The sequence below is a fragment of the Vidua macroura genome, chromosome 7, assembly GCF_024509145.1.
Source record: "Vidua macroura isolate BioBank_ID:100142 chromosome 7, ASM2450914v1, whole genome shotgun sequence".
Taxonomy (NCBI): Eukaryota; Metazoa; Chordata; class Aves; order Passeriformes; family Viduidae; genus Vidua; species Vidua macroura.
In genome coordinates, this window is record NC_071577.1 from 39,707,156 (window position 1) to 39,733,663 (window position 26,508).

General features: G+C 44.8%; 2 protein-coding genes across 8 annotated transcripts in view; one reads left to right on the forward strand and one right to left on the reverse strand.

Annotated features, from left to right (window-relative positions):
• The window catches only part of FMNL2 (formin like 2), a 128,239-nt gene extending 126,409 nt beyond the window's left edge, over positions 1-1,830 (forward strand). For 3 of the 6 annotated variants that reach the window (XM_053982591.1, XM_053982587.1, XM_053982590.1), the window contains one exon: positions 5-1,830. In XM_053982591.1, coding sequence (XP_053838566.1) covers positions 5-43 — 39 coding nt within the window. In that variant the 3' untranslated portion in view covers positions 44-1,830. The remainder of the gene's footprint in view (positions 1-4) is intronic. The other 3 variants (XM_053982589.1, XM_053982588.1, XM_053982593.1) reach the window with 1 other exon arrangement.
• Positions 1,831-3,290: 1,460 nt separating this feature from the next.
• Positions 3,291-25,090, reverse strand: PRPF40A (pre-mRNA processing factor 40 homolog A). Of its 2 annotated transcripts, none has more exons than XM_053982171.1 (27): positions 24,729-25,090; positions 22,847-22,984; positions 20,071-20,151; positions 18,749-18,779; positions 18,514-18,536; positions 17,731-17,808; positions 17,544-17,654; positions 16,704-16,824; positions 16,228-16,252; positions 14,477-14,773; positions 12,633-12,741; positions 12,324-12,388; positions 11,534-11,698; positions 11,171-11,279; positions 10,556-10,706; positions 10,318-10,451; positions 9,812-9,926; positions 9,600-9,691; positions 9,378-9,494; positions 8,696-8,833; positions 7,681-7,776; positions 5,690-5,776; positions 5,491-5,587; positions 5,329-5,390; positions 4,562-4,696; positions 4,193-4,315; positions 3,291-3,479 (listed from the first exon to the last, which is right to left on the reverse strand). In XM_053982171.1, exons 1-26 carry the CDS (start codon positions 25,005-25,007, stop codon positions 4,223-4,225), a joined length of 2,949 nt encoding a protein of 982 aa, XP_053838146.1. In that variant the 5' UTR covers positions 25,008-25,090; the 3' UTR covers positions 3,291-3,479; positions 4,193-4,222. The 2 variants fall into 2 exon arrangements, with proteins under 2 accessions (XP_053838146.1, XP_053838145.1); XM_053982170.1 differs by having other exon boundaries at positions 3,291-3,524.
• Between the last annotated feature and the right edge of the window lie 1,418 nt (positions 25,091-26,508).

Below are 26,508 nucleotides of genomic sequence, written 5' to 3' on the forward strand. Positions count from 1 at the left end.
GCAGATCTCCGGAACCAGCCGTACCGCCGGGCCGACGCGCTGAGGAGGAGCGTGCGCCGCCGCTTCGACGAGCACGGGCTGCGCTCCAACGGCGCCGAGCTGGCCATGTGAGCCCGCCGGGGGAGCGGGATGGGCTCCGCGCGCATCCCGCCTCCTTCCCCAGGGACGACGGACCCGCGGAGGGCTGGCCGGGCTCTCCACGCCAAGTGCCTGAAATGGAAGCTCCTGCTGGATCCAAGCAATAGGGTTGGGGTTGGTTGGGTTTCTCTGGACGCCGAGGCTCTGCAGGGTTTGTAACCAAAATGTAAAATAAGGGTTGGTTTGGGAGGGGGGGGGTTGGGTTGGTGAGAGCGAGGGCTCCCGTGGGCCTGACTGGTTGGAAACTGGGAATACTGGGATGTGCTTGGCTTTTAATGCTGGGCCGAGGGGCAGGCTCGGCCTTCAGCTGCACTTAACGGCTCTTTTAAAATTAAATCTACAAACAAAGACATTTGAGGGCTTTCCGTACCTGGAATTAAAATAATCCCAAGGAAGAACCCAGCCCTTTTCCCAGCCCACGCAGCCTCCAAATGGAATGTGGGCCCACAGTCCCAGGGCTAGGAAGGGAACAGGAGGTTCCCCCAGCCCAGCGCGGGGGTTTGGCACGTTCCAGGGCTTTGGCTGGCAGCGTTGGGCTAACAGCGTATTTATTAATTAGCACTAAGCAATTAACACCCAGTAATCAGTATTAGGCTCTGAGGACCAGCGCAGTCCAGTTCCTGGCAGGGGGATTCCAACCCTGCTCTGAGACATCCCCGCTCAGATCCCTGCGGAGGCTCCTCTGGAAGGGAAGCCCAGCCTAAAACTCCCAGTAGGGTTTAGGTTCTCCGTGGCGTTTTCCAAGCCTAAAAAGGGTCAGGAGGCCGATTTAGGACCACGGTGCCTCTCCCCGTGCCCCGGAGCAGCAGGATGGATCCCACTCCCTGCCAGCAGCACCCAGGAGTTGGGAAGAGCTGGGCTGAGGAGAAATTTGTCCTTCCCAAATCCCATTTTGCTTCCAGCTTCCCTGCCTGGGCTCATCCATCTGTTAATTGTAAAATTTCTTGTATAGTATTTAACCACTGAATTTCTTTGCCCTTTTCCATTGTGCTCCTGTGAACCACTGGTGAAGGTCCCTGTTTTTTTGTTTTTTTTTTTTCCCTTGGATAATGTGTAGTTATATGATAATCTGTTTTTAAATGTACAGATATTTTGCTACAAAATTGGTGCAGTTTTTTATGGTTTTTACACTTCCCCCCCCCAACTTTAGCCTCTGGGTAATATTGTAAATATTGTTTAAAAGGAAATAAATGCATCAAGCCTGTGCTATACAATCTGAATGTTATTTTAACTTATAGTTTTTGTTTTTATATTTAACTAAAAGGACAGTTTTGGACTCAGAGTTACCACATTGACCAATTTCCAGGAATTTTTCCTTGAAAAACTGCCAAGTTTTGCATTTACAGCACTGTGTACTTGACCTGCTAAAGAGAACATGCCACTGTTGGAATGAGTGTTTGGATCAAAGAAAATTGGATAATTTGAATTTCAAATTTCAGCACTTGCTGGGGTATAAGCACTAAATCTCATTTTCTTCAGCTCAAAGGTATTTTTATAATAAAAGCCCAGAATGAAAGCCAAGCTGGCATGTTCTCTTTAATATTTTTCTAGTCATAGATCAGCTTCTTAGCAAGATTAGAAGTGTTTCTAAAGCAGTTCACGTTCCTTTCCTGGTCTGTTCCTGCCATAAAATCAAATAAACTATTTACACTACTACACTGAAATCCAGAGGGGTTTTTTGGGTCACTTTTACCTGTTGTTGTGGGTTTGTTTTTTTTTTTCCCCCAAAAAAATGCTGGTATTTGCTAGGTGAACACCTGGAGCTTGTGTGGATGAAGACTGAAAGAATTTTGAAAAATCAATTTATTATTTGTTAATCTCAAAGAGGCTGAGGAAAGAAATTTGGGGTGTGGATGTTCCTGGGAGACACCTGGATCAGCTCCAGGAGAGCAAAAAATGGGGATTTATATTTGCCAGAAATGCACTCAAAACAATTCAAATATTTAAGGCCTAAACAATTTGAATTTTAATATCAAAATTTAAAAGGGTTTAATAAAATTATTTGGGGGGGGGGGGGGGGGCAGTATTAACCAGCACAGCCAAGGTTTCAACATTGATGGACACGGTTAAAAATCATCCAAAATAATCTAATAATTGATCAAAAAGAATCAATTTGGCTAAAATTCCTTCCAGTTTCCAGGAGAGAATGCAGATGTTGGCTGTGCCTGGGGCTGCCACAGGAAAAGATGGGGCTGGGAAATAGGAAAACACCAAAAAAAAAAAGCTGGAAAAATAAGCCTGAAGTCAATTCTCTGGAACTCAATCCTGCCTTGCTTGGTTTAAAAGCAGGCTCAGCTTAAGCTGAGTTTCTTCCAGCAAATTGAATTAAGATGTTAAGAAAACCCCACCACTGGACTGACATTCCCAGTTTTTTATTTTTAATGGAAAAATCAGGGCAAACCTTTGAAAAGTGATATTCCCTTAGGAACATCTTTTTCCTTGAATTTGTGTGGATGCAAGGGAAGAAGAGCACTGGAAGAAGTTGCTCCCTGCTTACAAACCCTTGGGACCTGTCAGACTCTTAAATCCCAACTCCATGCCACATTCCAGGAGCTGCTGCCCTCCTGTTTTCCAGTGGCTCCCACTTGGAGCATTCCCATTTTGGGATATAAATCCAGGGAAGTGGGTGGCAGGTGAGCAAAGCAAACCTGGCTGATTGTTCAGTCCTGGAATTATCCCATCCTTCCTGGGAGAGCCTGCAGGGAAAAACCTGGAATATTCCAACCTGGATTTCCACACCAAACACCCCCCCCCAAGCCCTGTTTGACCAAATCCAGGTGTTTTTCCCCCAGGCAATGGGTGATGAGCAACAACCCTTCAGGGGGAAACAGCAGGATTGGGTGTGCTTTCCCATCCCAAACCATTCCAGAAAATCCCAAAGCATCCCAGGAAAAAATGGTTACAACCTCCTGCCTTTTATATTTCAAATTAACTCATTTCAATCTCAGGGTGTTCTTAAGGATTCTGAGCCTTGTAACCATCCTAACCAGAAAATTCCCTGGATAAATTCATCCTTATGTGTTTATGCACTGGTAAAAGTGGTCAAAATTCAGGAAAAAACTCCTGAGAAGGAATCTAAAAAGTCTTCAAGCGGGTTTTATGAGTCTGTGGCTCAGGGCTGTACAGAGTATTTAAGGAGAAATAAATACCAGTACATGCTAAAAGACAAGGTTTAATCATTGATAAAAATGTACAAAAATATTCCAAGGACAGCGGCTTCCCAATTTTCTCACCGAGCAGGGCTGGGGGCGCCTTCCTGAACGTGCAGGGGCTGGAAAACAGGGCTGGAGCTGCTTCCTCCTCCCTCCTCTGGGCTGTGCAGGTACATTCTGCAGCAGGTTCTTAAGGCAACACATGGAATTGCGTTTAACATCGGATTTTTATTCCTAAGTTTTCGGAAGGGGGAGAGAAAAGGTGGAGAGAAACGCTGGAGTAACAGCCAGGGCTGGGCCGGGCTGGGATTTTGGGAATGCTGAGGTGCTTGTGTCCCAAACGCTCCCTCTGCTGGCACAGCAGCAGAATTCCCATCCACAGCATTCCCCGGGATTTGGGATTGATGGAGTCGGGACTTGGACATGGATCAGTCTTGGACAAAAGCCCCAGTGCCAAATAAGCCCAAAATCCAGGGGGATTGCAGAACACATCAGCACGTGGATTCCTTACTTCTGCTGCCTTCCCAAAAAAAAAAAAATCCCACCCAACCAAATCCATCAAAGAACGAAAGCACAAGGAATTAAATTAGGAGTTTTTTTTCCCAAAGCTGAACTGGGCTCTGCCCAGGCAGCCCAGGGTTGTTCCCTGCCTTGGGAAGGACACTGGGAAAGTGCTTGGGGACACTGCTGCCACCTCTGTGTCCCCTCCAGGGGATCCCAGCCCCCATCCCGCCCCGCAGCTCCAGGCCAGGCACAGCTTTGCCCTCAGAATTCCATGGGTTTTTCTACTTTTGACTGGATTGAAGTGGTAAAAAACTAAAAGCCACCGTTGTTGTGGCCATGGGCCACCGGCCACCGGCCCCAGGGCCTTGCCCACACAAGGCTTGGTTTTATTTTGCCACCTGTAAACATTTTTGGTATCAAGGATCTTCTCATTGATCTTCATCCAGCTGTTCCAAAAGAGTCCTCCTCTGTTTTTCCAGCTCCCCCTCGCTGAGCTCGCTGCCAGAGGTATCCCAGTTTCCCTGTGGAGAGATGGGACAGCGGTCAGGATGGGATTGTCCAGGGAGGTTCCACACTGGCAGCCTCAGCAGGGACACACAGCCAGAGCTGGCTGCTCTGTGTCACTCAGAAACCCCAAAATCCAAACTGGGGCATGGCAAAGACCTCCAGGATCCTCAAATGCAACCTCTGACCCTTCCCAGAGCAAACCTATGGAGCTGCATGCAGCAGAGCCCACAGCATCAGGAAAAACAGGAAGCAGGGCTTACAGAATCTTTTCCAGGCCGTTTTTTAGTGGGAGATTTATGCTTGGACTCAGATCTCTGTCTGGCTCTTTCCTTCTCGCTGTCCCTCTCTCTTTCTTTCTTGTCCTTCTCTCGTTCCGCATCAGATTCTGGTGAATCCTGTGGGAAAAAAAAAATGGGAATAGTGAATATTAATGTTGAATATTTTTAAGTCCAACTTCCATTTAAAGAACTGTAGAATCATGGAATGATTTAAGTTGGAAGGGACTTTTAAGTCTCATCCCATCCCACCCCTGCCACGGGCAGGGACACCTTCCCCCATCCCAGGTTGCTCCAGGCTGTCCACCCTGGCCTGGGACACTTCCAGGGATGGAGCAGCCACAGCTGCTCTGGGCATCCTGTGCCAGGGCCTCCCCACCCTCCCAGGAAGAAGTGAAAATCTGCATTTTGGATCCTTTTGCTGCTCTGGTACAGCCCAGAGCTTCCAACACAACCCTGATGGCTCAGGCAGGCACAAGGAATGGCCGGGATCCTTCCCGAAGGAGAACACCTGGATTTGCCAGGATAAACAGCAAATCCCAGGCTACTCAGGAGTCCCTCACCTGGAGTTAAACCCTCCAAATTCAGCAGTTTGAAGTGGTTTAATATTAGGGATATGTAACAGAGTTGTTACTCTGGCAATACCCCCCTCCAGCTTGATCCCAGTTTTTCCCTAGGATCACCCAGCTGGGGTGACTGACAGCAGGTGCCAGGCTGTCCACAACCCAAACTGAAAACCGGGCTCCACTTACAGACTTGTGCCTCCTCTTCTTGCTCTTCTTCTTGTGTTTTTTGGACTTCTTGTAACTCCTCTCTGCAGGCACAGGGAGAAACAAAACCCCCAGGAATCAATGGATAAATCCCAAAGGAGAACAGCACAGCTGGTTCAAAGCCAATCCCATCCCATCCCGTACCGGATTCGGCGCTGGAAGAACGCTCCGACACCGACCGCGATTCCGAGCGCTGCCGCTTCTTCTTGGAGTGGCTGTCGTCGTCCTCAGACTCTGAGCCCTTCACACACAGCCCAGGGGAGAATTCCAATCAATAATGGGAATTCCAGCAGCCAGCAGAGCAGCGGGGAATGGCAGAGGGAGGGTTTCCAGGCATACTCACGGAGCGGGAACGGGAGCGCTTCCGGTGGTGTTTTTTGGATTTCTTCGAATGTTTCTTGGTCTTGGAGTGGTGGTGTTGACACTCGTGCTGTGGGCAAGGCAAGGAGGGGAGAGCTCGGAATTCCAGCAGGGATTGGCCTTGGAAAGGCCCTAAAATCCCACCTTGTCCCACCGTGGGTAAGGAGAACTTCCCCAGAGCAGGGTGCTCCAACCTGGCCTCGGACAGTTCCAGGGATGGGGCAGTAAAACCTCATCAGCTCCTACAGGGCATCCCAAAAAACTGATGGGATGTTTTCCCTCATCCAAGAACGTTGGGAAAGGTTAAGAACTCCATAATCAGCATTTCACGGCAGAACCACCTCATCAGGTCCTATGGAACATCCCAAAAATCTGATGGGATCTTTCTCCTCCTCCACAAAACTGGCTAAGTTTAAAAATTCCATAAAATCAGCATTTAATGGGAGAACCATTTCATCATTTCCTACAGGACATCCCAAAAATCTGATGGGATCTTTCTCCTCATGCACAAAACTGGCTAAGTTTAAAAATTCCATAAAATCAGCATTTAATGGGAGAACCATTTCATCATTTCCTACAGGACATCCCAAAGAACTGATGGGAGGTTTCTCCTCATCCACAAAAGCTGGGAAATGTTAAAAATTCTGTAAAATCAGCATTTAATGGGAGAACCATTACAGGACATCCCAAAGAACTGATGGGATCTTTCTCCTCCTCCACAAAACTGGCTAAGTTTAAAAATCCCATAAAATCAGCATTTAATGGGAGAACCATTTCATCATTTCCTACAGGACATCCCAAAGAACTGATGGGATGTTTCTCCTCCTCCACAAAAGCTGGGAAAGGTTAAAAAATCTGTAAAATCAGCATTTAATGGGAGAACCATTATAGGACATCCCAAAGAACTGATGGGAGGTTTCTCCTCATCCACAAAAGCTGGGAAAGGTTAAAAAATCTGTAAAATCAACATTTAATGGGAGAACCATCTCATCATTTCCTACAGGACATCCCAAAGAACTGATGGGAGGTTTCTCCTCATCCACAAAAGCTGGGAAAGGTTAAAAATTCTGTAAAATCAGCATTTAATGGGAGAACCATTACAGGACATCCCAAAGAACTGATGGGATCTTTCTCCTCCTCCACAAAACTGGCTAAGTTTAAAAATCCCATAAAATCAGCATTTAATGGGAGAACCACCTCATCATTTCCTACAGGACATCCCAAAGAACTGATGGGATCTTTCTCCTCCTCCACAAAACTGGCTAAGTTTAAAAATTCCATAAAATCAGCATTTAATGGGAGAACCACCTCATCATTTCCTACAGGACATCTCAAAGAACTGATGGGATCTTTCTCCTCATGCACAAAAGCTGGGAAAGGTTAAAAATTCTGTAAAATCAACATTTAATGGGAGAACCATTACAGGACATCCCAAAGAACTGATGGGAGGTTTCTCCTCATCCACAAAAGCTGGGAAAGGTTAAAAATTCTGTAAAATCAACATTTAATGGGAGAACCATTACAGGACATCCCAAAGAACTGATGGGAGGTTTCTCCTCATCCACAAAAGCTGGGAAAGGTTAAAAATTCTGTAAAATCAGCATTTCATGTCAAAATACCTACAAATGGGCACTGCTGCCATGTTGGAGCTGCAGTAAAGGCAGCCAGGAGCAAGGAAAACCACCTGGGTTCCCATGGATCTGCTCCCTGGATCCAAGCTAAGCCTGGCCTAAACCCACCCCTTGCTCTGCCTAATTGGAAATGATAGAATTAAAAGGCAAAATTTCAGTTCAAATTCTTCCAAACTGCAAGAAATGGAACAAAACCCCCAAGTGTGAGAGCTGAAAAATCAAATTAATCTCCTGGTATCACTTTATGGGAAAAATTCCATTAAATCCTTCCCCTTCCCACTCAATGTAGATGTAATTTTTCTTGTCTGTTGTCCCATGATTTCCAAAATAAAGGAATAATTACCTCAAGTACATGAAGGAAATCCTTAAATATCCTTTTCCTTTCAGATTCCAGAGTGATGTCTTCAAATGCTGGTTCCTTCACAAATCTGTCTCTGATCTGTCAGGAAAATTAATTCTATTAATGATATTCAAAGAGATTAAATTGTAAATTTATTAAAATATTAGAAGAAAATAATAAAATACATTGTAGCAATGATAATGGCAATAAGAAATAAAAAATCAGTAAGGAATAATAATAAAAATTATATAAATAACAACAAATGAAGATAAAAAGGAATAATAAAAATAAGGCATAATAAGAGTAATAAGAAAAATAAGAAATAAATAAAAATAAGAAAACTAAAACCCTGAAGAAATAAAAATCAGGAAAAATAAAAACAATAATAGAAATATGAAGAAATAATACCAATAAAAATAAAAACAAATAAAAAAATATAAGAAAAATAAGGAAAATAAAAGTGAAAAAATAAAGATAATAATTTTTAAAAATAGTAATAATTTTTAAAATTATTTTCACCAGTTGAAAAGCCCCTGAACTGCTACAAGGCTAAACTTTTAATCCCACATTTCCAAGCAAATCCCAAATTTCCAGTGTTCAGGGAAGCTCTAACTCATGGAAACATGGAGAATCCCACTGTTTCCCCTGCACATTCCATTTAAGCTTTAAAAACCCCTCAAATATTTCTATAAATTATCCTTGGAAAGGAACGATTTTCCAGGGTATTTTACCCAGGACAAAGTTTATACTTTACATAATTTCAATTAACTTTGGGGCAGCTGTGGGATTTTTTTTTTTGGGGGGGGGTTGTTTTTTTTACAGTTCTTTCAGGATGTTTTTGTTTCAAAAGGATGAAATTTTTCCTACCAAATTTCCCTGAAGGAACCACGGGTGTTTTATGGGAAGTCCCACCAGCAGAAGCAGGGAGAGGCTGGCGAACGCGGGGTTTTTTTAGGGATTAGCAGGGACCTGTTGGGGCATTTTGGGAATGTTTTTCCCAAGGAATTCTCATCCTTACATCCTCCCAGACAGCATCCAGCTCGATGGGGGGGGTGGCTTGTTTCAACATGCTCTTGAAGGCTGATTCCTTCCTCTTCATCTTCCGTGCCTCCTCCTTCTCCCGCTCCCGTTCCCGCGCTTCCGCCTTCTCCAGCAGCTGCGGGAATGAAAGGCACGAGGGGTTGGGAAGTGGAAGGAAAAGGAATTCCATTTCTTGGGATTTCTGCACAGGTCACCCTCACAGTTGTGTCTGAGTCACTCAGAAGTGACAAGGAAATTAATTGCTTTTCCTGTACGCAATTAATCAAAACTATAATATTAAATTACTTTATCAAAATTAATCAATTATTTGTTTTCCAAGCATGGAATTGCTGTTGATGAAAATCCAATGATGGAAAATTACAGAACTGCATAAATCTGGAGAAATTTTTATGTACAGACAGGAAAGCATCACTGAATTCCTATCCCACAGTCCCTCAAGTTTAGGAATGCTGATTGCTTGGATTAAGGTTTATTTTTATTTTGGCAACTGAAATCACTGAGGTAACCCCAAGTAACAGAATATTCCTCAAATATGATGGAATTAGTTAGAAAATAAACTCTAATTTGTGTTTGGAGAAGGGATTTCCCAGCCTCATTACCCAGATATCCCAATAAATTAATGCAATCATTAATTAATTAATGTATTAATTAACACTTACACTGTTGAAAGCCAGCTTGATATTCCCTGCATCCAACGTGGTGGCTCTTTTAGTGGAGCTGATGACAGTGACAAAATCCTCAAAGGAGGTGTTCACTTCCACCACAAATCCTTTATCCTGGAAAAAACAGCTCCTTTGGTGTGAGGGACATTGGGAATTCCTTCAATTCCAAGGAAATCCCAGCTCCCTTGGATGGGAAAGGAGGAGCCAGGTAATGCTCACCTTTAAGATGTCTTTAATTATCTTCTTCTCATCGTGGTAACGAGCTTTTAAATCCTCCACATAAAACTTGAACAGGTCGAGTGCAGTTGATCCTGAGGGAGGGTTTAGTTAAGCCACAGGTCAGGTTTAACCCGAGAGCAGCATTTTTAGGTGTTAAAGAACAGGAATAACTGCTCTGGCCTGCCCCAAATCCTGGGATTTCCCCTCCTTACCAGGCTGGCCGAGCATGCTGGTGAATCTGATGTCGGAGCTGATGGCTGGGTACAGTTCCATCCAGGAGGACATGGAGTGCAACTGCCCGTGCTCGTGCAGCTCATCCAGAAACAGCTGCAGACAGCAAGGGAAATGGGAATTCAGAGCCATTATTCCTCAAGCTGCTCCTTGTACCAGCTGGGATGGATTGGCTTGGTAACTGGAATTCCATTCTTGTTCCAATAGCACTGAAAAATCCCTTTTTCTGTTCTTCTTCCTGCTTTTCTCCACAACGTCCCAGCTGCATCTCCTTCCCATCCAGGCCTATTCCCTCTGATTTCTCCCTACTTTTCCAGCTCTCCCGGGGTGTAACACAGCAGAGAAAATGCCACAACCCCACACCTGAGGTTTTAAACACCCCCTGGAATCAACCCTCAGAAATAAAAAAAAACCCACATGGAATATCCCATGATATTACTGGAATATCCCATGAGATTTTTAGGACAGAACCCCAAATTCCACCAACCTGGAAAGACTCCCTGTTTTTACGCTGCCTCCTCCTTTCCCTCAGCAAACTCTTCTGCTTTTCTTCCTCCTCCTCTTTTTCCAAGGCCCTGATGTGCTCCTCAAAACAGATCAGGGCATCCTCCTTATCCATGTCTAGCAGGAACACAGGGAGAAGGGGGGGGAAAAAAAATCAGGTTATTCCTTCCAAGACAGGAAGAATCCTCCTCCCCAAAGAATTCCAGAGCCCATGGCCATACTCTGGAGCTCCTCATCCTCAGCAAAGGTGGGGTTGTCCATGAGGTACTGCTGGGCCTCTGACCAGGTGGTGCAGTAGGTGACGTTGGCCATGTTATCCAAGATGTTCTTCAGAGCTTCCCAGTTCCTCTTCCGCAGCTGCTTGGCTTGTTCCTGAGGGGAACAGTTTATTTTTTGGGCTCAATTGGAGGTGGTTTGGATAGAAATGTAAGATATCTAGTGTGTTCTCCAAGAAAATATGCAATTAATCTTTAATTGATATAAAATCATGGAATTCTAGAGTGGTTTGGGTTGGAAGGGTCCTTTAAGCTCATCCCATTCCAACCTCCTGCCCGGGACAGGGACCAGGTCGCTCCAAGCCTCATCCTTGGACACAAAACAACACAATTTTTCCATCTTATTATTATTATTTGACTGATTCAGAATAAAATCCATCATGCGATTGAATAAAATCCCCCCAAAATACAACACACGGTAAAATCAGCAAGAATAAATCCCAATAAACCCCAAAACCTTCCCTGAAAGCTGCTGTTTATCTGCCATAAAGCCTCAAGCACAGGTTTAAAGGGATTTGGGAACAAGTGAGGAGATGCTGGATGGATTTGAAGGGGATTTACCTTCTCCTTCTTGGACAGGAAGAACAAAACATCCTCATAAATCTCCAGCCGGTCCCGCTCGGATATGGCATTCCACACCTCCATCTCCCCAAACATCTGCTCAGCTTTTCTGGGCAAAACAAACAAAAAACCACACAATTAATTTATTTATTGGTGACTCAATGACCCATCAATTCTCCAGGACATCAGGGAGAGCTCTGCTGCAAGCAGGAACACTTTTATAGGAATTCTTGATTTTCCCTCTTTTTTTTTTTTTTTGTGATATCTTTTGAATTTTTATAAAGGAAGGAAAAATCTAAAAATGGAAGTTGAAGCCACTCCAAGCAGTGCATCCCAACAGGATTTTTATCCCAAGTCTCTTACTTGTATCTGGTGGTGGATGTCATCTTCTCATGGTTTTCCAGGAAGCGCTGGAAGGATTCCTTGGCTTCCTTGTACTTGGATCTGGCTTCTTCCTTCTCCTCCTTCTCTGTCTGAACTTTGTAGGCATTAAAGGCCTGCTTCTTTTCACTCAGTTTTGCCAAAGCACTTCCCAGGAAAGAAATGGAAAGAGCAAAGTTATTTATAAATAAAAAAAAAATCAGGAAGAGAAGACAAAGAAAATCAGAAAAATCAGAAAAGGAAAATCAGGAAAAAAAAATGAAAATCTGAAAAAGTAAAAGGAAAATCAGAACATAAAAGGAAAGAAAATCAGAACACAAAAAGAAAGAAAATCAGAACACAAAAAGAAAGAAAATCAGAACACAAAAAGAAAGAAAATCAGAAAACCAGGAAAAAAAAAACAGGGAAAAAAAAAAGAAAACCAGGAAAAAGAAAAAAAAAAGAAAGAGCAATCAGAAAAAGTAGAAAAAGAAAATAAGAAAAATAAGAAAATCAAAACCAAAAAGCAAAAGGCAACATGTTTGAATAATTCAGGTTTGAGATAAAGTTGATCTGAACATTTTAATGCCCAAATCAAGATAAAATACCAACTTCCACAACTCTTTCCCAATAAAAATGAAGCTGTTGGAAGCATTTCCTTATGGAGGAAAGGAAGGCAATTCCCTGCCAATGGCACAAGTGCAGGAGTATCTGTTGCTGACAGAACTTTGGATTTTTTGGAAGCAAATTCCCTAAAAAAAGGTTTGTGTGGAATTAAAGAAGGACTGGGTACCTGTATCTGGGGTCATTAATGATCATTTTCATGGCCTGCTCCCAGGAAGCATTGGATGGAACTCGCTGTGAAAACAGGAAATTATGGATGAATCAGACCTGGAATTAACATCCAACATGGAACAATTCCTTAAAATCAGCCATGGGGAAAAGAAAAAAGAACATTTTATTTTTAAGCTATGTTATTTTCCTTCATTTCCTCAAGAGTGAGGAATTCTTCCCCAAGAAAATCAAGTAGAAGCTGGCAAATAAAATAGAAATAAACCCAGGTTTTGTAGTTCAATAAAACATTAATAATTGGCCCAAATACCTTTTCTTTTAACAGTTCTTTAAATGCTTGTTTGGCCTCTTCCTTTGTGTTCCACGTGTAGGTTTTTTTAACTGGTTGGGCATCCTCATCCTCTTTCTTTGCAGCAGCACTAAAACAAAAGAGTTTTATTGTTTCAACATTTTTTGCTAAGTTAGAGGCACTGAAGCGTCCAAAACTACCACAAAATGAGTTTTAAATAGCAACTCCAAGAAAAAAAATAATTCTAATGATTCATACAAGGCTTTTCCTTACAGGCACAACTGATGAAAAGTTGATGATAAAGAAATTTTAAAAAGTGAGTAATTGAGGCAAAATATTTCCCTCCTGCAATTGGATGCCTGCTAAGGTTATATCTAGAAATTATTCCTAAAAATATAATGTTGAAGTTCAGCAGGAATATTAGTATTTTATATAAAAATATATAGAAGTGCATAAAAATGAGCCTTTTCTCCTTAATTACATCCTGCTGCCTAAAATCCCCCACAGTATTTCTCTTTTTTTTTTTTTGAATGATAAAAATCCTAAGTTATAATTTTCCACATAATCGATTTTTCATTATTTAAAAAAAAAAAAGGAATCCTGGCTGGAACAGATAAAAATTCCTCTAGTATTTTATTTTCTTCCAGTGATAACCAATGGCACAGATCCATGGAAAAGGAGCATAAATAGGTGCCTTAATGGCACGCTGGGAAATTCCTACAGCTACTGGAAAATCCATGGAATTTTCCTGTCGCTGATGCTGCTGAGAAATGAAAAACTGCAGCAAAGTCTTGAGGCTCCATAAATTATCATGGAATGGGTTGGATGGGAAGGGACAGTAAAGCCCACCCAGTTCCATGGGCAGGGACCCCATTCCAGAATGCTCCAAGCCCTGTCCAACCTGGCCTGGGACACTGCCAGGGATCCAGGGGCAGCCACAGCCTCTCTGGGCACCCTGTGCCTCATCACCTTCCCACTAAATGATTTCTTCCCAATCCCTCTCTAAGCCTGCCTTCTGTCATCTCAAAGCCAGCCCCTCTTGTCCTGTGCTAAATTATTCATTCCCTTGAAGAACTTGCTTTAAGTGGGTTTGTGGGAAGATCTTGGTGTTTGGGATGGGAATCACGGCATGGGCTGGGTGGGAAGGGACATTAAGGATCATCCCATTCCATCCCTGCCATGGCAGGGACACCTCCCACTATCCCAGGCTGCCGCCAGTGTCCCAGTGTGGGACACTTCCAGGGATCCAGAGGCAGCCACAGCTTCTTTGGAAATGTCATCCTGTAGGAGGAGGGGTTGGGGAAGTCAGTCTAGGGTTGCCATGGGAAACAGCAGTTGTATGAGTTCTCCACCCCCTTTTGGAAGAGAATTGTACCCTCCCCCTGTCCTGTCAGTTATTGTTCAAGTCTGCCCCTTAGCCTAGAATCTTCTCTGTTCCACGTTTTCCCTTTGGTTCTTCCACCAAGAACACTCCTTTCCCTTTTCCCCACTGGTTAATGTTATATTTCCCCTCCCTTTAGCCTTCTCCCGATTGTACCCTCGAATGCTAAACCCTCCTACCCCTACGCAGTAAAAGAATCCTCACCCCGCCCTTCGGGGCTCTCGGAATCTGCCTCCCTTCTGCTTCGTTGTCTCCCTGTTTGCCCCTTCTGTGACCCTTCAATCAACGAGCAGGATTTCAGCAGCCCGAGTGTCCCTCCCGTTCTTCTGGTGGACCCTCAGATGTACCAGCTATCCGAGCTTTGTGCCGAGTGGCTAAAAGCCCCCACGGCTCGGCATCATCCCATGGCCTCACAGGGAACGATCCCCTGATATCCCACCCAAACCCCCTTTCCTGGAGCCGCCATCCACCCCCTGGCACTCACTCTCCCGAGGCCTCCTGCTTGGCCGCCTCATCCGTGGCGGCGGCGGCGGCGTCCGCGCTCCCGTCCTGCGCGCCGGGGGCGGCGCCGCCCTGGCCTTGCTCCTCGGCTGCGGCCGTGCCGGTGCCATCCGTGTCCCCCGTGGCGGCGGCCGGCGCAGCTTCCCCCTTGGGAGCGGCTCCTGAGGGAGCGGCCGTGGCCGCGGCGCTCTCGGTGGCCGCGGCCGCGCTGGCCCCGCTCGGAGCGTCCCCGGCCGCGGCCGGAGCCGAGGCGGCGGCAGCCGCGTCCTCGGGCTTCGTGCTGGGGATAAAAACAACAGCAATCACCTGCAGGCAATCTCTTGGAGATTTAGGGCAAAGGTGCGGCTTAGGGATGTGGTGGAGGTGGGGAAGGAGGGGTTTAGGGAGAGTTAAGGACTTGGAAAAGGGTGAAAGACCCTCAGGGAAAAGGGTGAAAAATACCCTGAGGCAAAAAGGGTGAAAAAGATCCTCAGGGAAAAGGGTGAAAAAGACCCTCAGGGTTTATAGGCCCTCAGGGTTTATGGGCCCTCAGGGAAAAAGGGTAAAAAAGACCCTCAGGGAAAATGGTTTATAGGCCCTCAGGGTTTATAGACCCTCAGGGAAAAGAGTGAAAAAGACCCTCAGGGAAAAGGGTGAAAGACCCTCAGGGAAAAGGGTGAAAGACCCTCAGGGTTTATGGGCCCTCAGGGAAAAGGGTAAAAGACCCTGAGGGAAAAAGGGTGAAAAAGACCCTGAGGGAAAAGGGTGAAAAAGACCCTCAGGGAAAAAGGGTGAAAAAGACCCTCAGGGAAAAAAGGGTGAAAAAGACCCTCAGGGAAAAAAGGGTGAAAAAGACCCTCAGGGAAAAAAGGGTGAAAAAGACCCTCAGGGAAAAAAGGGTGAAAAAGACCCTCAGGGAAAAAAGGGTGAAAAAGACCCTCAGGGAAAAAAGGGTGAAAAAGACCCTCAGGGAAAAAAGGGTGAAAGACTCCCAGGAAAAAGGTTTATAGGCCCTCAGGGAAAAGAGTGAAAGACCCTCAGGGAAAAGGGTTTATAGGCCCTCAGGAAAAAGGGTGAAAAAGACCCTTGGGGAAAAAGGGTGAAAGACCCTCAGGGAAAAAGGGTGAAGAAGACCCTGAGGGAAAAAGGGTGAAGAAGACCCTCAGAGAAAAAGGGATCTGAAGGCTCACAGGAAAAAAAGGATCTGAAGACTCACAGGAAAAAAAGGATCTGAAGGCTCACAGGAAAAAAAGATCTGAAGGCTCACAGGGATCTGAAGGTCCTCAGGAAAAAAGGGATCTGAAGGCCCCCAGGAAAAAAAGGGTTGAAGACCCTTAAGAAAGATGGTTTGAAGAGCTTCAGGAAAAAGGGTTTGAAGGATCCTAGGAAAGGTTCAAAGGCCATCAGGAAAAAGGGGTTGAAGAGCCTCAGGAAAAAAAGGGCTTGAAGGCCCTCAGGAAAAAAAGGGATCTGAAGGCCCTCAGGAAAAAAAAGGGCTTGAAGAGCCTCAGGAAAAAAAGGATCTGAAGGCCCCCAAGAAAAAATGGGTTGAAGACCCTCAGGAAAAAAAGGATCTGAAGGCTCCCAGGAAAAAAAAGGTTGAAGAGCCTCAGGAAAAAAAGGGCTTGAAGGATCCTAAGAAGGGCTTGAAGACCCTCAGGAAAAAGGTTTAAACTTCCTCAGGAAAGGTTTGAAGAACCCCAGTAAAGGCTTGAAGGCCCTCAGAAAAAGATTAGCATAATATTAAAAATGTACCTGTTTTCTTCAGCTTTAATCATTGCTAGAGGAAAAAAGGAGAAAGACAATTAAAATATAGCTTTAAAATAGTTCATATACACAGGGAGTTCTGGTAATTCTTGATTTAATAAAAGCAAAGTTTTAAATGTTTTTGTTACTATTAAAAATTTTAATGTTTGTGCCCTTCAAAGACTGAAATCGATCGAGATTAAAATGAAGTTTAGAAATGCCATTACAGGAAGATTGGGGAATATAAAAATGACTTTTTGGTTTAAAATAATTATTTTAATTCGTAAAAAGGTAGTTCAAAGACCAGAAAGGAAGTCAGGATTATTAAATAGAGTTTTAAGAAAGGAAGTATTTAAACTACTGCTGCCTATTCTTTTTTTTCCACAATTATTCTTTTCCCCCAGCTGATTTAGTTGCTATTTACATCAACAATACAGTTAATTAATATATATATTTATAAAAACACAAGTCCAGCAGCCTTTTACCTTCAAGATCCTCCAGCTCTTTGGGTTTTGCCCAGCGGGATTCCTTTGTTTGGGAATTGTAATAATAAGGCTTCCCAGAATCTGATTTATACTCCTTCCAGGGACACTTGGATAACAATTGCTGATGGAAAGAAAAACAAAGATTTTCCAAGGAAAATCTCCTTTAGTGATTCCTTAAATAAGGATTCCTGCTCCTTAAATAAGCAATTAGGAACAACATTAGGTGGGATAATTATGGGGCACAAGGCTTTGGGTGTATTAAAGTTGCTTTTATGGACCTCTTTCTTCCTAAAACTCCTTCCAGTTAAAGAAAAAAAAATCAACAAAATTATTTTTTTCCTTGTGGATTTAGCTTTGCTGAAGGTTTATTTTCAGTTCTCAGGTACAAACTTCAAATATTCCTCAAGAAAAGAGAAAAATTGGCTAAAAAAGTGCAAATAAATCACACTGGGTCAATTTGATTTGATATTATCCAACAGGAATAAACCAGAGGAATTCTCAGGAATTTGTTGTGTATTTTAAGAGCATTAATTTGACCAAAATAGCAATTTTTAGGCGTTTTTTCTTCTCTAAATTATTTCTCTATCACTTCTCCTCATAATAAACAAGACATTTTTAATAAAAAAACCTACCTAAAAACGAGGAAAATGAGGAATTTTGGCCACTTTGCACCCTCAGGTTCTCCCAGCATAAGGAGAAAAATCCAAATATTTTAGGAACATTTCTCATTGGAGGAGTTTGCTCCCATTGCTTCCAGCAGAATTCTCCCTGCTGCAGGTGTCAGCCTTGGATATCCTCGTGTTCCCACAATATCCCAGAATTAATTTGGGATTTGGTTACCTCAGCAGGGGTTTTGAGGTCATCTGGCTTCTCCCACGTGGACTGCTTGGTCTCGGTGTTGTAGTAATAAGTTCTTCCATCCGGCGATTTGTGCTCCGTCCACGTGGATTTCTGGGAACATTCCAAGCCAAATTAATGCTGATGTAAGAACTGGGATCCAAGTGCACAAAGCCAGTGGGATACAAACCTGCTTGGAGTGCTCCTCGCTGGCAGAGCTGCTGCTGCTGGAGCTCTGCTGGACCGTGGAGACCACGGGATGCGTTGTCTGAGGAGGAGACAAAAAAAGGGCTTGGGAAACCCTCTTTAATGGTGGGTTTCACCCAAATATCCTGGATTTTCCAAGTGGTTCAGCAGCACAGGAAAGGCAGGGAGTCAAATTTGCACCTTAAGTCGGTATTTTTTCCCAAAAACCTCCTTTTTTTGGGAGCGGAGCTGCTCAATTGCACATTCCCAAGGGGCTGAGTCCCACCAGGAAGTGCAAGTGAAGGGGTCAGACTACAACAACCCCCAGCCACAATTCCAGCAGCACTCCCTGTTCCCCAAATCTCAAGGAAAATTTCCTTCAGGAAGGTTCTGGGCTTCTCCCTGAGCTCACTCACACCACGCTTCCTGCTGCTTTCCAAGGCCACTTTTCCCAGGAATTCCCTGGAATCTGGACTGCATCCAGGTACTGTGGATCAGGGATTGGATATGGCCAAGGAAAACTGGATTTCCTGACAGGCCAATGGGCAGGATGGAAATCTCATGGAAATAATGTGGATAGCATCTATATTTAATAATTAAGTTGGGAAAAGGCCCACAGATTTCAAGGAACAACCAAAAACTTGGAAAAAGCAGGGGAAAAGAGGGGAGAGGGGAAAAAGGAGGGGAGGAAAAACTTGAATGAAGGTTTTCCTTTAAATCCCTAAAACCAAGTTTGCCCCACACCACACTGGAATTCCAACCTTCTGGAATTGTGCTTTCCACATACCTGAGTCCCAGGAGGGGTCACACCTGAAAAATAAATAATTAAAAATTAATTAAAGGTTTGGTTGCTTCATTTTTCTAAAAATTCCACCATGTGTGCAAGGAAAAAAATGTCCTGGGCACCAATGGAGATTCCAGGACTGAAATGCTCCATTCCATTTTAGGGAAAAGTGGAAATTTTTAATGTTTCAGCTGATTTTGGTTAAATATTTTGAAAATATATCAAGTTGTTTACTTACCTACTTGTGCATCCATGCTGTTCACTCCTGGCTGTAAAAATAATTAAATCAAAACAATTAAACATTTAAACAATTGAATTTAAATAATTAATTCCTGAGCAATTAAATCCTAAAAAAAATCCATTATTCATTATCCAAACAAGGCCCTCCTGCCACAAAAGGCTAATTCCTTAAATAAGGATTCCTGCTTCCCTCTTCATTATTCCTGCTCCTTAAATAAGCAATTAGGAACAACATTAAGTGGGATAATTATGGGGCACAAGGCTTTGGGTGTATTAAAGTTGCATTCCTGGAGCTCTTTCTTCCTGAAATTCCTTCCAATTAAGGAAAAAAAAAATCGACAAAATTCCAAGTTTTCCCATTTATTCCTTGTGGATTTAGCTTTGCTTAAGGCTTATTTTCAGTTCTCAGCTACAAACATCAAATACTCCTCAGGAAAACAGAAAACTTGGTTAAAAAGTGAAAATAAATCACATTTGATTTGATATTATCCAACAGGAATAAACCAGGAAATTCCCAGGAATTTGTTGTGTATTTTAAGAGCATTAATTTGACCAAAATAGTAATTTCTAAGATTTTTAAATGTATTTTAAGAGCATTTATCTGACCAAAACACTGATTTTTAGGAATTTCACTGCTTCTAATCAGCACAGCAAAGGTTTGTGCTCAGCACTACAGGAAGTTCCATAGGAATTTAGGGATTTAAATCTGCATGGGAAAAGAAAACATAAAAATAATTTATTTCTAAATTGAAATGGCTGGAACTGGTGTTAAGTGAATCTCTTAGGCTTGGACTACATTTATTTCTTAAGAACAGGATTTAATTTAAATTTTTTCCCCTCAGAGACTTCACCTGTATTTTAACTTTTCCCTCTCCATTTCCACCCAAAGAATTCCTCATTCCTTGAGCCATTCCAGCAATTTTCATACTCAACTGATTTTCAGGAACTTTTAATAAAAAAAAATCGCTTTCTAATGGATTCAAACCTCTTTAATATTGAATTAAAACTCTTAAAAAATTACAATTTAAGAGAAAATAATCTCTTGGTCAGACAATTTAACAATCCAAGGTCACAGTGATTCCTGCCAAACTCCAGGAAGTGAAGGATAAGGAATGAAAGGAAAAATAAAAGGAGTTTAAAGACTAATGAAAATCACAAAAATCTTATTTTACAATCATTCAAGAGCCACATAAAAACTCTATTGTAATGAAAAAGACACTTAAAACTTGAATTCTTATTTTCTAATTAAAGAAAGCAAAGAGTGATCAACAGCAATTTCTAAAAAGAGCTTTAAAAAAAAAAAAAAGAAATGAAACTCACAGGAACCGTGGGCTGCATGGCAGCCTGGGACATGTGGGACATCATCATTCCAGGCATCACTGACTGCATCATTCCAGGCATCTGGAATTCAAGAGCATTTCCCATCTATTTTATCATCCTCTCAACACAAAAATATAGTATTTCTATTTGAAAGCCATTATCTGATACTTCTTTTTAATTAAAAGCAAAACAAAACAAAACAACCCAAACATCTCTCTTAGGCAAGGAAAAATAAAAGACATTTGTGGGATTGTGATTCCCTTCATCACATTCCCACTAAATTGGGATATTCCCATTAGGAATGGCATGTCCAGATTCCAAAGCTGGATAGGAAACAACTACAAAAGCCATTTAAACTCCAAAGGAACAATAGCAAATGATGTGGGATGTGATTCCATGACTGAAATCCTGAGGGAAAGCAGGAAAGGCAAAGGTTGGGAGTGATTCCTGCAGACCTCCAAGGCCACAGGGAATACAGGAACAAAGGAAAGGTGAACTCCCAGGTGTGAGATTTACCTTCAGCTTTTTGCTCTCCATCTACCAAAAAGTCCTGAGTGGCTCCCTAAAATATGAAATATTGAAATAGTCCCTGGCTAAGAGTGGGGATTGTGGAAAAGGAGGTACAAAAAAGCAGAGAAATAAACCAGAATTTCTACTTCACTTCCTAATGAACACGCACAGTGCTAATGAGTCAAACCCTCCTCATTTTTTAAAAATTGTTTTATTTTAACCCCAGAAGCTGCAAAGCCCTGCTGAAAAAAATCCCTACCAAGCCTTTCCACACCAGTTTAAGGAAAATACGGATGCTGTGTCCAAGGAATTGCAAAGGAAGAGGAATTGTCACCAGGGGCTGCTCCCAAAGGTTTAATCCTCCCCTGCCATCCCTGCCTCTCTTCCATAATCCACCATCACAAGGAGCACCCCGAGGACATTCAGCATTCCTGGGATATTTATTACACCCACAAGGAGAATGATTTCTTTTAAGAGTTGAGGATTTCATCACAAACCACACAGGAAATGTGGTAATTGTGAAGAAAAGCTGCCAAAAGCAGGGCCATGCTCGTGGTGGTGTCACCTGCCATGGCATCAGCAGCAACGGGACACAGGGATTACAAACCAACCCCTGGGATTCCAACAGGAATTCTGCAAAAAATCTCTATTTCTTTGTTTCTTCTCCTGCTGTAACGTTCACGTCTGTGGATGTAGGAATTGGCCAAGAATTAAAGAAACGTGGAGTCCCAACAGGAACTTATTCCTTCAAAATCTACAGGAAACCTCCCAAAAACTTGAATCAATCCCAAATTACGGATTGATAATTAAAGTTAGAGGTACATTAATTACCCATTCTCGTTCCAAAAAACTTGAACAAAACCCAAATTATGGATTGAAAATTAGAGGTGTATTAATTATCTGTTCTCACTCCAAAAAAAACTTGAATAAATCCCAAACTATGGATGGAAAATTAGAGGTGCATTAATTATCTGTTCTAATTAAAAAAAAAAAAAAAAAAAAAAACTTGAATAAACCCCAAACTATGGATTAATAATTAGAGGTGCATTAATTATCTGTTCTCATTCCAAAAAAACCTGAATAAATCCCGAATTCTGGATTGATAATTTAAAGTTAGAGGTGCATTAATTACCCGTTTTCATTCAAAAAAACTTGAATAGATCCCAAATTATGGATTGAAAATTTGAGGTGCATTAATTATCTGTTCTCATTCCTGAATCAATCCCAAATTCTGGATTGATAATTTAAAGTCAGAGGTGCATTAATTATCTGTTCTCATTCCAAAAAAACCTGAATCAATCCCAAATTCTGGATTGATAATTAAAGTTAGAGGTGCATTAATTACCTGTTATCATTCCTGAATCAATCCCAAATTCTGGATTGATAATTAAAGTTAGAGGTGCATTAATTATCTGTTCTCATTCCTGAATCAATCCCAAATTCTGGATTGATAATTTAAAGTCAGAGGTGCATTAATTATCTGTTCACATTCCAAAAAAACCTGAATCAATCCCAAATTCTGGATTGATAATTAAAGTTAGAGGTGCATTAATTACCTGTTCTCATTCCTGAATGAATCCCAAATTCTGGATTGATAATTTAAAGTCAGAGGTGCATTAATTATCTGTTCTCATTCCAAAAAAACCTGAATCAATCCCAAATTCTGGATTGATAATTTAAAGTTAGAGGTGCATTAATTACCTGTTCTCATTCCTGAATCAATCCCAAATTCTGGATCGATAATTAAAGTTAGAGGTGCATTAATTACCTGTTATCATTCCTGAATCAATCCCAAATTCTGGATTGATAATTTAAAGTTAGAGGTGCATTAATTACCTGTTATCATTCCTGAATCAATCCCAAATTCTGGATTGATAATTAAAGTTAGAGGTGCATTAATTACCTGTTATCATTCCTGAATCAATCCCAAATTCTGGATTGATAATTAAAGTTAGAGGTGCATTAATTATCTGTTATCATTCCTGAATCAATCCCAAATTCTGGATTGATAATTAAAGTTAGAGGTGCATTAATTACCTGTTCTCATTCCTGAATCAATCCCAAATTCTGGATTGATAATTAAAGTTAGAGGTGCATTAATTACCTGTTATCATACCAATTTCTAACTGAAGTCACAAAGGTGCATCAATTCCCTGCTCCCCATGAGAAGAGTTTTACCCTGGCCAGGATGAAATCCCGAGTTCTCTCCTCTCCTTTTCCCACCTCAGGGGTCCCCAGGAATAAAACCCCGCTGGAATTGCCTTACCTGCCCCATCGGGGGTCCTCCCATGGGGGGCATCATCTGAGGCATCATCCCGTGGGGGACTGGGGGCATGTTGGGAGGTCTCTGGCCCATGGGGTGCATCCCCATGGGGGGGTAGTGGGGCATTCCCGGGTGGCCCATCTGCAAAACACCAACAGGCAGGGAAAATCAGCACCCACCCCAAACCCGCTCACCACGGGGAATACGGATCCCTCCCCTGGATTTTTTAATTATTCCAACACTTGAAGAGCTTTCTGTTCCACGCACACGATGCAACAGCTCTGAGAGTACCTTAAGATAAAGCCTGGGTGGAATTTCCCTTTGGAAAATATATTTAGGAGGAGGGATAAAAAAAAATAATCATTGGTCACAGAATGCCAGAATGGTTTGGGTAGGAGGGACCAAAGTTCTTCCAGTTCCACCCTCTGGGACACCTTCCACTGCCCCAGGTGCTCCAACCTGGCCTTGGACACTTCCAGGGATGAGGCAGCTGGAATTCCATCCCAGGAACCCCCACCCTCACAGGGAAGGAATTCTCCCCTGATTTCCCCTAACTCTATCACCTTTCAGTCCAAGAGCAGTTTGCCAATGATTTTTTTTCTCACCCCAGAAGTCTCCCTGGGGCTGGGAGTCACACAAAGGAACCACGAGCAACTAAAAAGGTTTCAATCTCCTGGACAGAACACTCGACTTTCCCCAGTCACCTCCTCTGACAGCACACGCAGTGACAGCTCCTGTTTCCCAATCCCAGGTAATTCCAGGTGGAACAGTGTTTTCTAAAAGTCTCCTCTGACCCTTTCTGCAGTTCTGATTTACTTTCAGAGGGTCCTACCACCCTGGTGCTGAGAAGGTCCTCCCAGGCCTGCTTCTCTCCAGGCTGAGCCCCTTTCCCAGCTCCCTCAGCTGCCCCTGGGGCTCCAGATCTCTTCCCAGCTCTGGATACAGCCAGGTCTGTGATCCACTGTGCCCTGGGGGGCATCTGGAAGGGCATTCCCAGCAGGACAGACAGGATCCTGCCCCTCTGCCCACTGCTGGGAGGCACCTCTGGGGTGATCCTGCCCCTCTGGGTGCTGTGTCCAGCCCTGGCTCCTCAGCACAGCAGGGACAGGAGCTCCTGGAGCTGAGCAAGGGCCTGGAGCAGCTCGGTGCCCAGGAGAGGCTGAGGGAGCTGGGGCTGCTCAGCCTGGAGAGGAGCCCCAGCGAGAGGGGCCTCAGCCCTGGCTGTCCCCTGGGTGCAGGGAAAGCTCCAAGCAGGGCCCAGCGACGGCGCCAGAGGAACGAGCAGGGATTGATGCCCAGGAAATTCCACCTGTACACGAGCAACGAGCAGGGACTGATGCCCAGGAAATTCCACCTGTACACGAACAACGAACAGGGATTGATACCCAGGAAATTCCACCTGTACACGAGCAACGAGCAGGGACTGATGCCCAGGAAGTTCCACCTGTACACGAACAACGAGCAGGGACTGATGCCCAGGAAGTTCCACCTGTACACGAGCAATGAACAGGGACTAATGCCCAGGAAATTCCACCTGTACACGAGCAACGAGCAGGGACTGATGCCCAGGAAGTTCCACCTGTACACGAACAACGAACAGGGATTGATGCCCAAGAAGTTCCACCTGTACACGAGCAACGAGCAGGGACTGATGCCCAGGAAGTTCCACCTGTCCACGAGCAAGAACTTCCTCCTTGCGCTGCTGACAGGTGCCCAGAGAGGGCTCGGCGCGTCCCTCAGCGGCGACACCCAGAGCGGCCCGCACACAGCCCCGAGCCGAGTGCGACGCCCGTCCCACCCAACCCTGCGACGACCCCGCAGCACGGAGGCGGGACCGGCTTCCGCACGCCGCCACTCCGTGCCGTCCCCCGTCCCCCGCACTCACCATGAGAGACCCGCGGTCGACGCCGCCGGGCCGCATGGCGGGGCTGAGCAGGGAGCCCCCGCAGCGGCCCAGGAGGCGCCCGCGCAGCGGCGGCCGCGGGGCCGCGGGCCCGAAGGGCAGCAGCGGCTCGGGGTCCCCGCGGGGCGGGAGCAGCGGCGCCAGGAGGCTGACGGGCTTCCCCGCCGGCCAATCGGGGCGCGCCGCCAGCCGCGCGCTCTTCGGCGATTGGTCGGCGCCCGAGCCCACCGGCCGCACGGCGTCGCCCGGCGTCAGCTGCATGAGGGGCGGCGGCTTCGGCAGCGAGAACGGCAGCGGCTGCGGGGAGGCGGCGGCGGCCGCGGCCGTGGAGTCCCCGCCGGACATGGCGGCGGGCGGCCCGGCCCCGCGGCGCGGGGCTGGCTCGGGGGGCGGCTGCCGGGAGCGCGGGGCGCGGAGCGAAGCGGCGGCTGCGGCGGCCGAGCGCGGGGCACGCCGGGAAACCGCTCACGTGGGGCCGGGGGAGGTGCGCGATGAGCCGGGCGGTACCAACAGCGCCGGAAGGAGGGGGTGGCTTCCCGCTCCGCTAGTCCAGCTCGGCGTTCAAACCGATCGGGAGGTGGCGGTAGATCTCCCCTCAGTCGTGCTGCGGGTGGTACGCGCCGCGTTCGTAACCCCCCCGGTGCGGGTGGTACGGGCCGAGCGCGGCTCCCCCCGCCCCGCGCGGTGTGGTTGGCGCCGCTGAGGGGAGCGGCCGCCATGGCGCCCGCTGGGAACGGGGATTTGTCCCGCTGGGAACGGGGATTTATCCCCTGGAAAGGCGTCCACAGGCATCAGCCCGTCCCCCTCCTGCACCTGCACAGCCCCACAGGCCCCCGCTGTGCCTGCCGGTCCTTTCCAAGCGCTGCGGGAGCTCCGGCAGCCGTGAGGCCGTGGCGCTGCCAGGGAGGCAGGGGCAGCCTCAGCTGCTCTGGGAGTTCCAGCTCAGTCCCTTCCCACCCTCCCAGCTAGGAATTCCCAGTTATCTCCCATCCAGCCCTGCCCTCTGGCAGTGGGAGCCATTCCCTGGCTCCTGTCCCTCCAGGGCCTCGGAAAAAAAAAGGCCAGGAAAGTGTGGATATTTCTGGATTCCATCCAGAAACGTGTGGATATTCTCCGTTCAGTCATAAAAAGAGAAAGATTCCTGCCAGGCTAAGCCTGGGAAAAAGTCCAAGAGGAATGTAAACAATCTCTTTTCTTGCTTTCCGTTCATATTGTTTATAGATCTGTTCTGCCACGCTGACCCGAGTCCAGTGTGCCAATCAGGTGAAATGGTTTTACTGTGAGACCAATGGAATGAATGTCCACGATGTTCTCTATAAAAGAGAAAAGTGCTTTTGAATAAACACTCAGTTCACCTTCTAAAATCACAGAAGTCATTTCGCCCGTCCCTGGCTCAGCAGCGTCAGAAAAGGAGAACTGAAAACAAACAGTGCTGAAGCTCAGTGTGACTTCAGCTGGAATGTCTAAAATCTAACTCTGGTTTTCAGGAAAGGTTAAAATCCTGGTGTTTTCCTTGCACGAAACCCTCCTGCTGAGGGTTTTGGTGTGGAGGAAGGAGTTAATTGATTAAATCCAGGTGAAATTATGTAGGATCTAAAAGATGCGTTTGATAGATTTGAGAGTCTTGGTTTAATATCCAAAATCCACACCAAAAAAAAAAAAAAAAAAAAAAAAAAGTGGGAGAAGGGCTGGGAAAGTTGGGGGGAAATTCCCAATAATTCCTAATCTGGTTTTGTAATTTCACACCAAGGTTTGCTGGTTG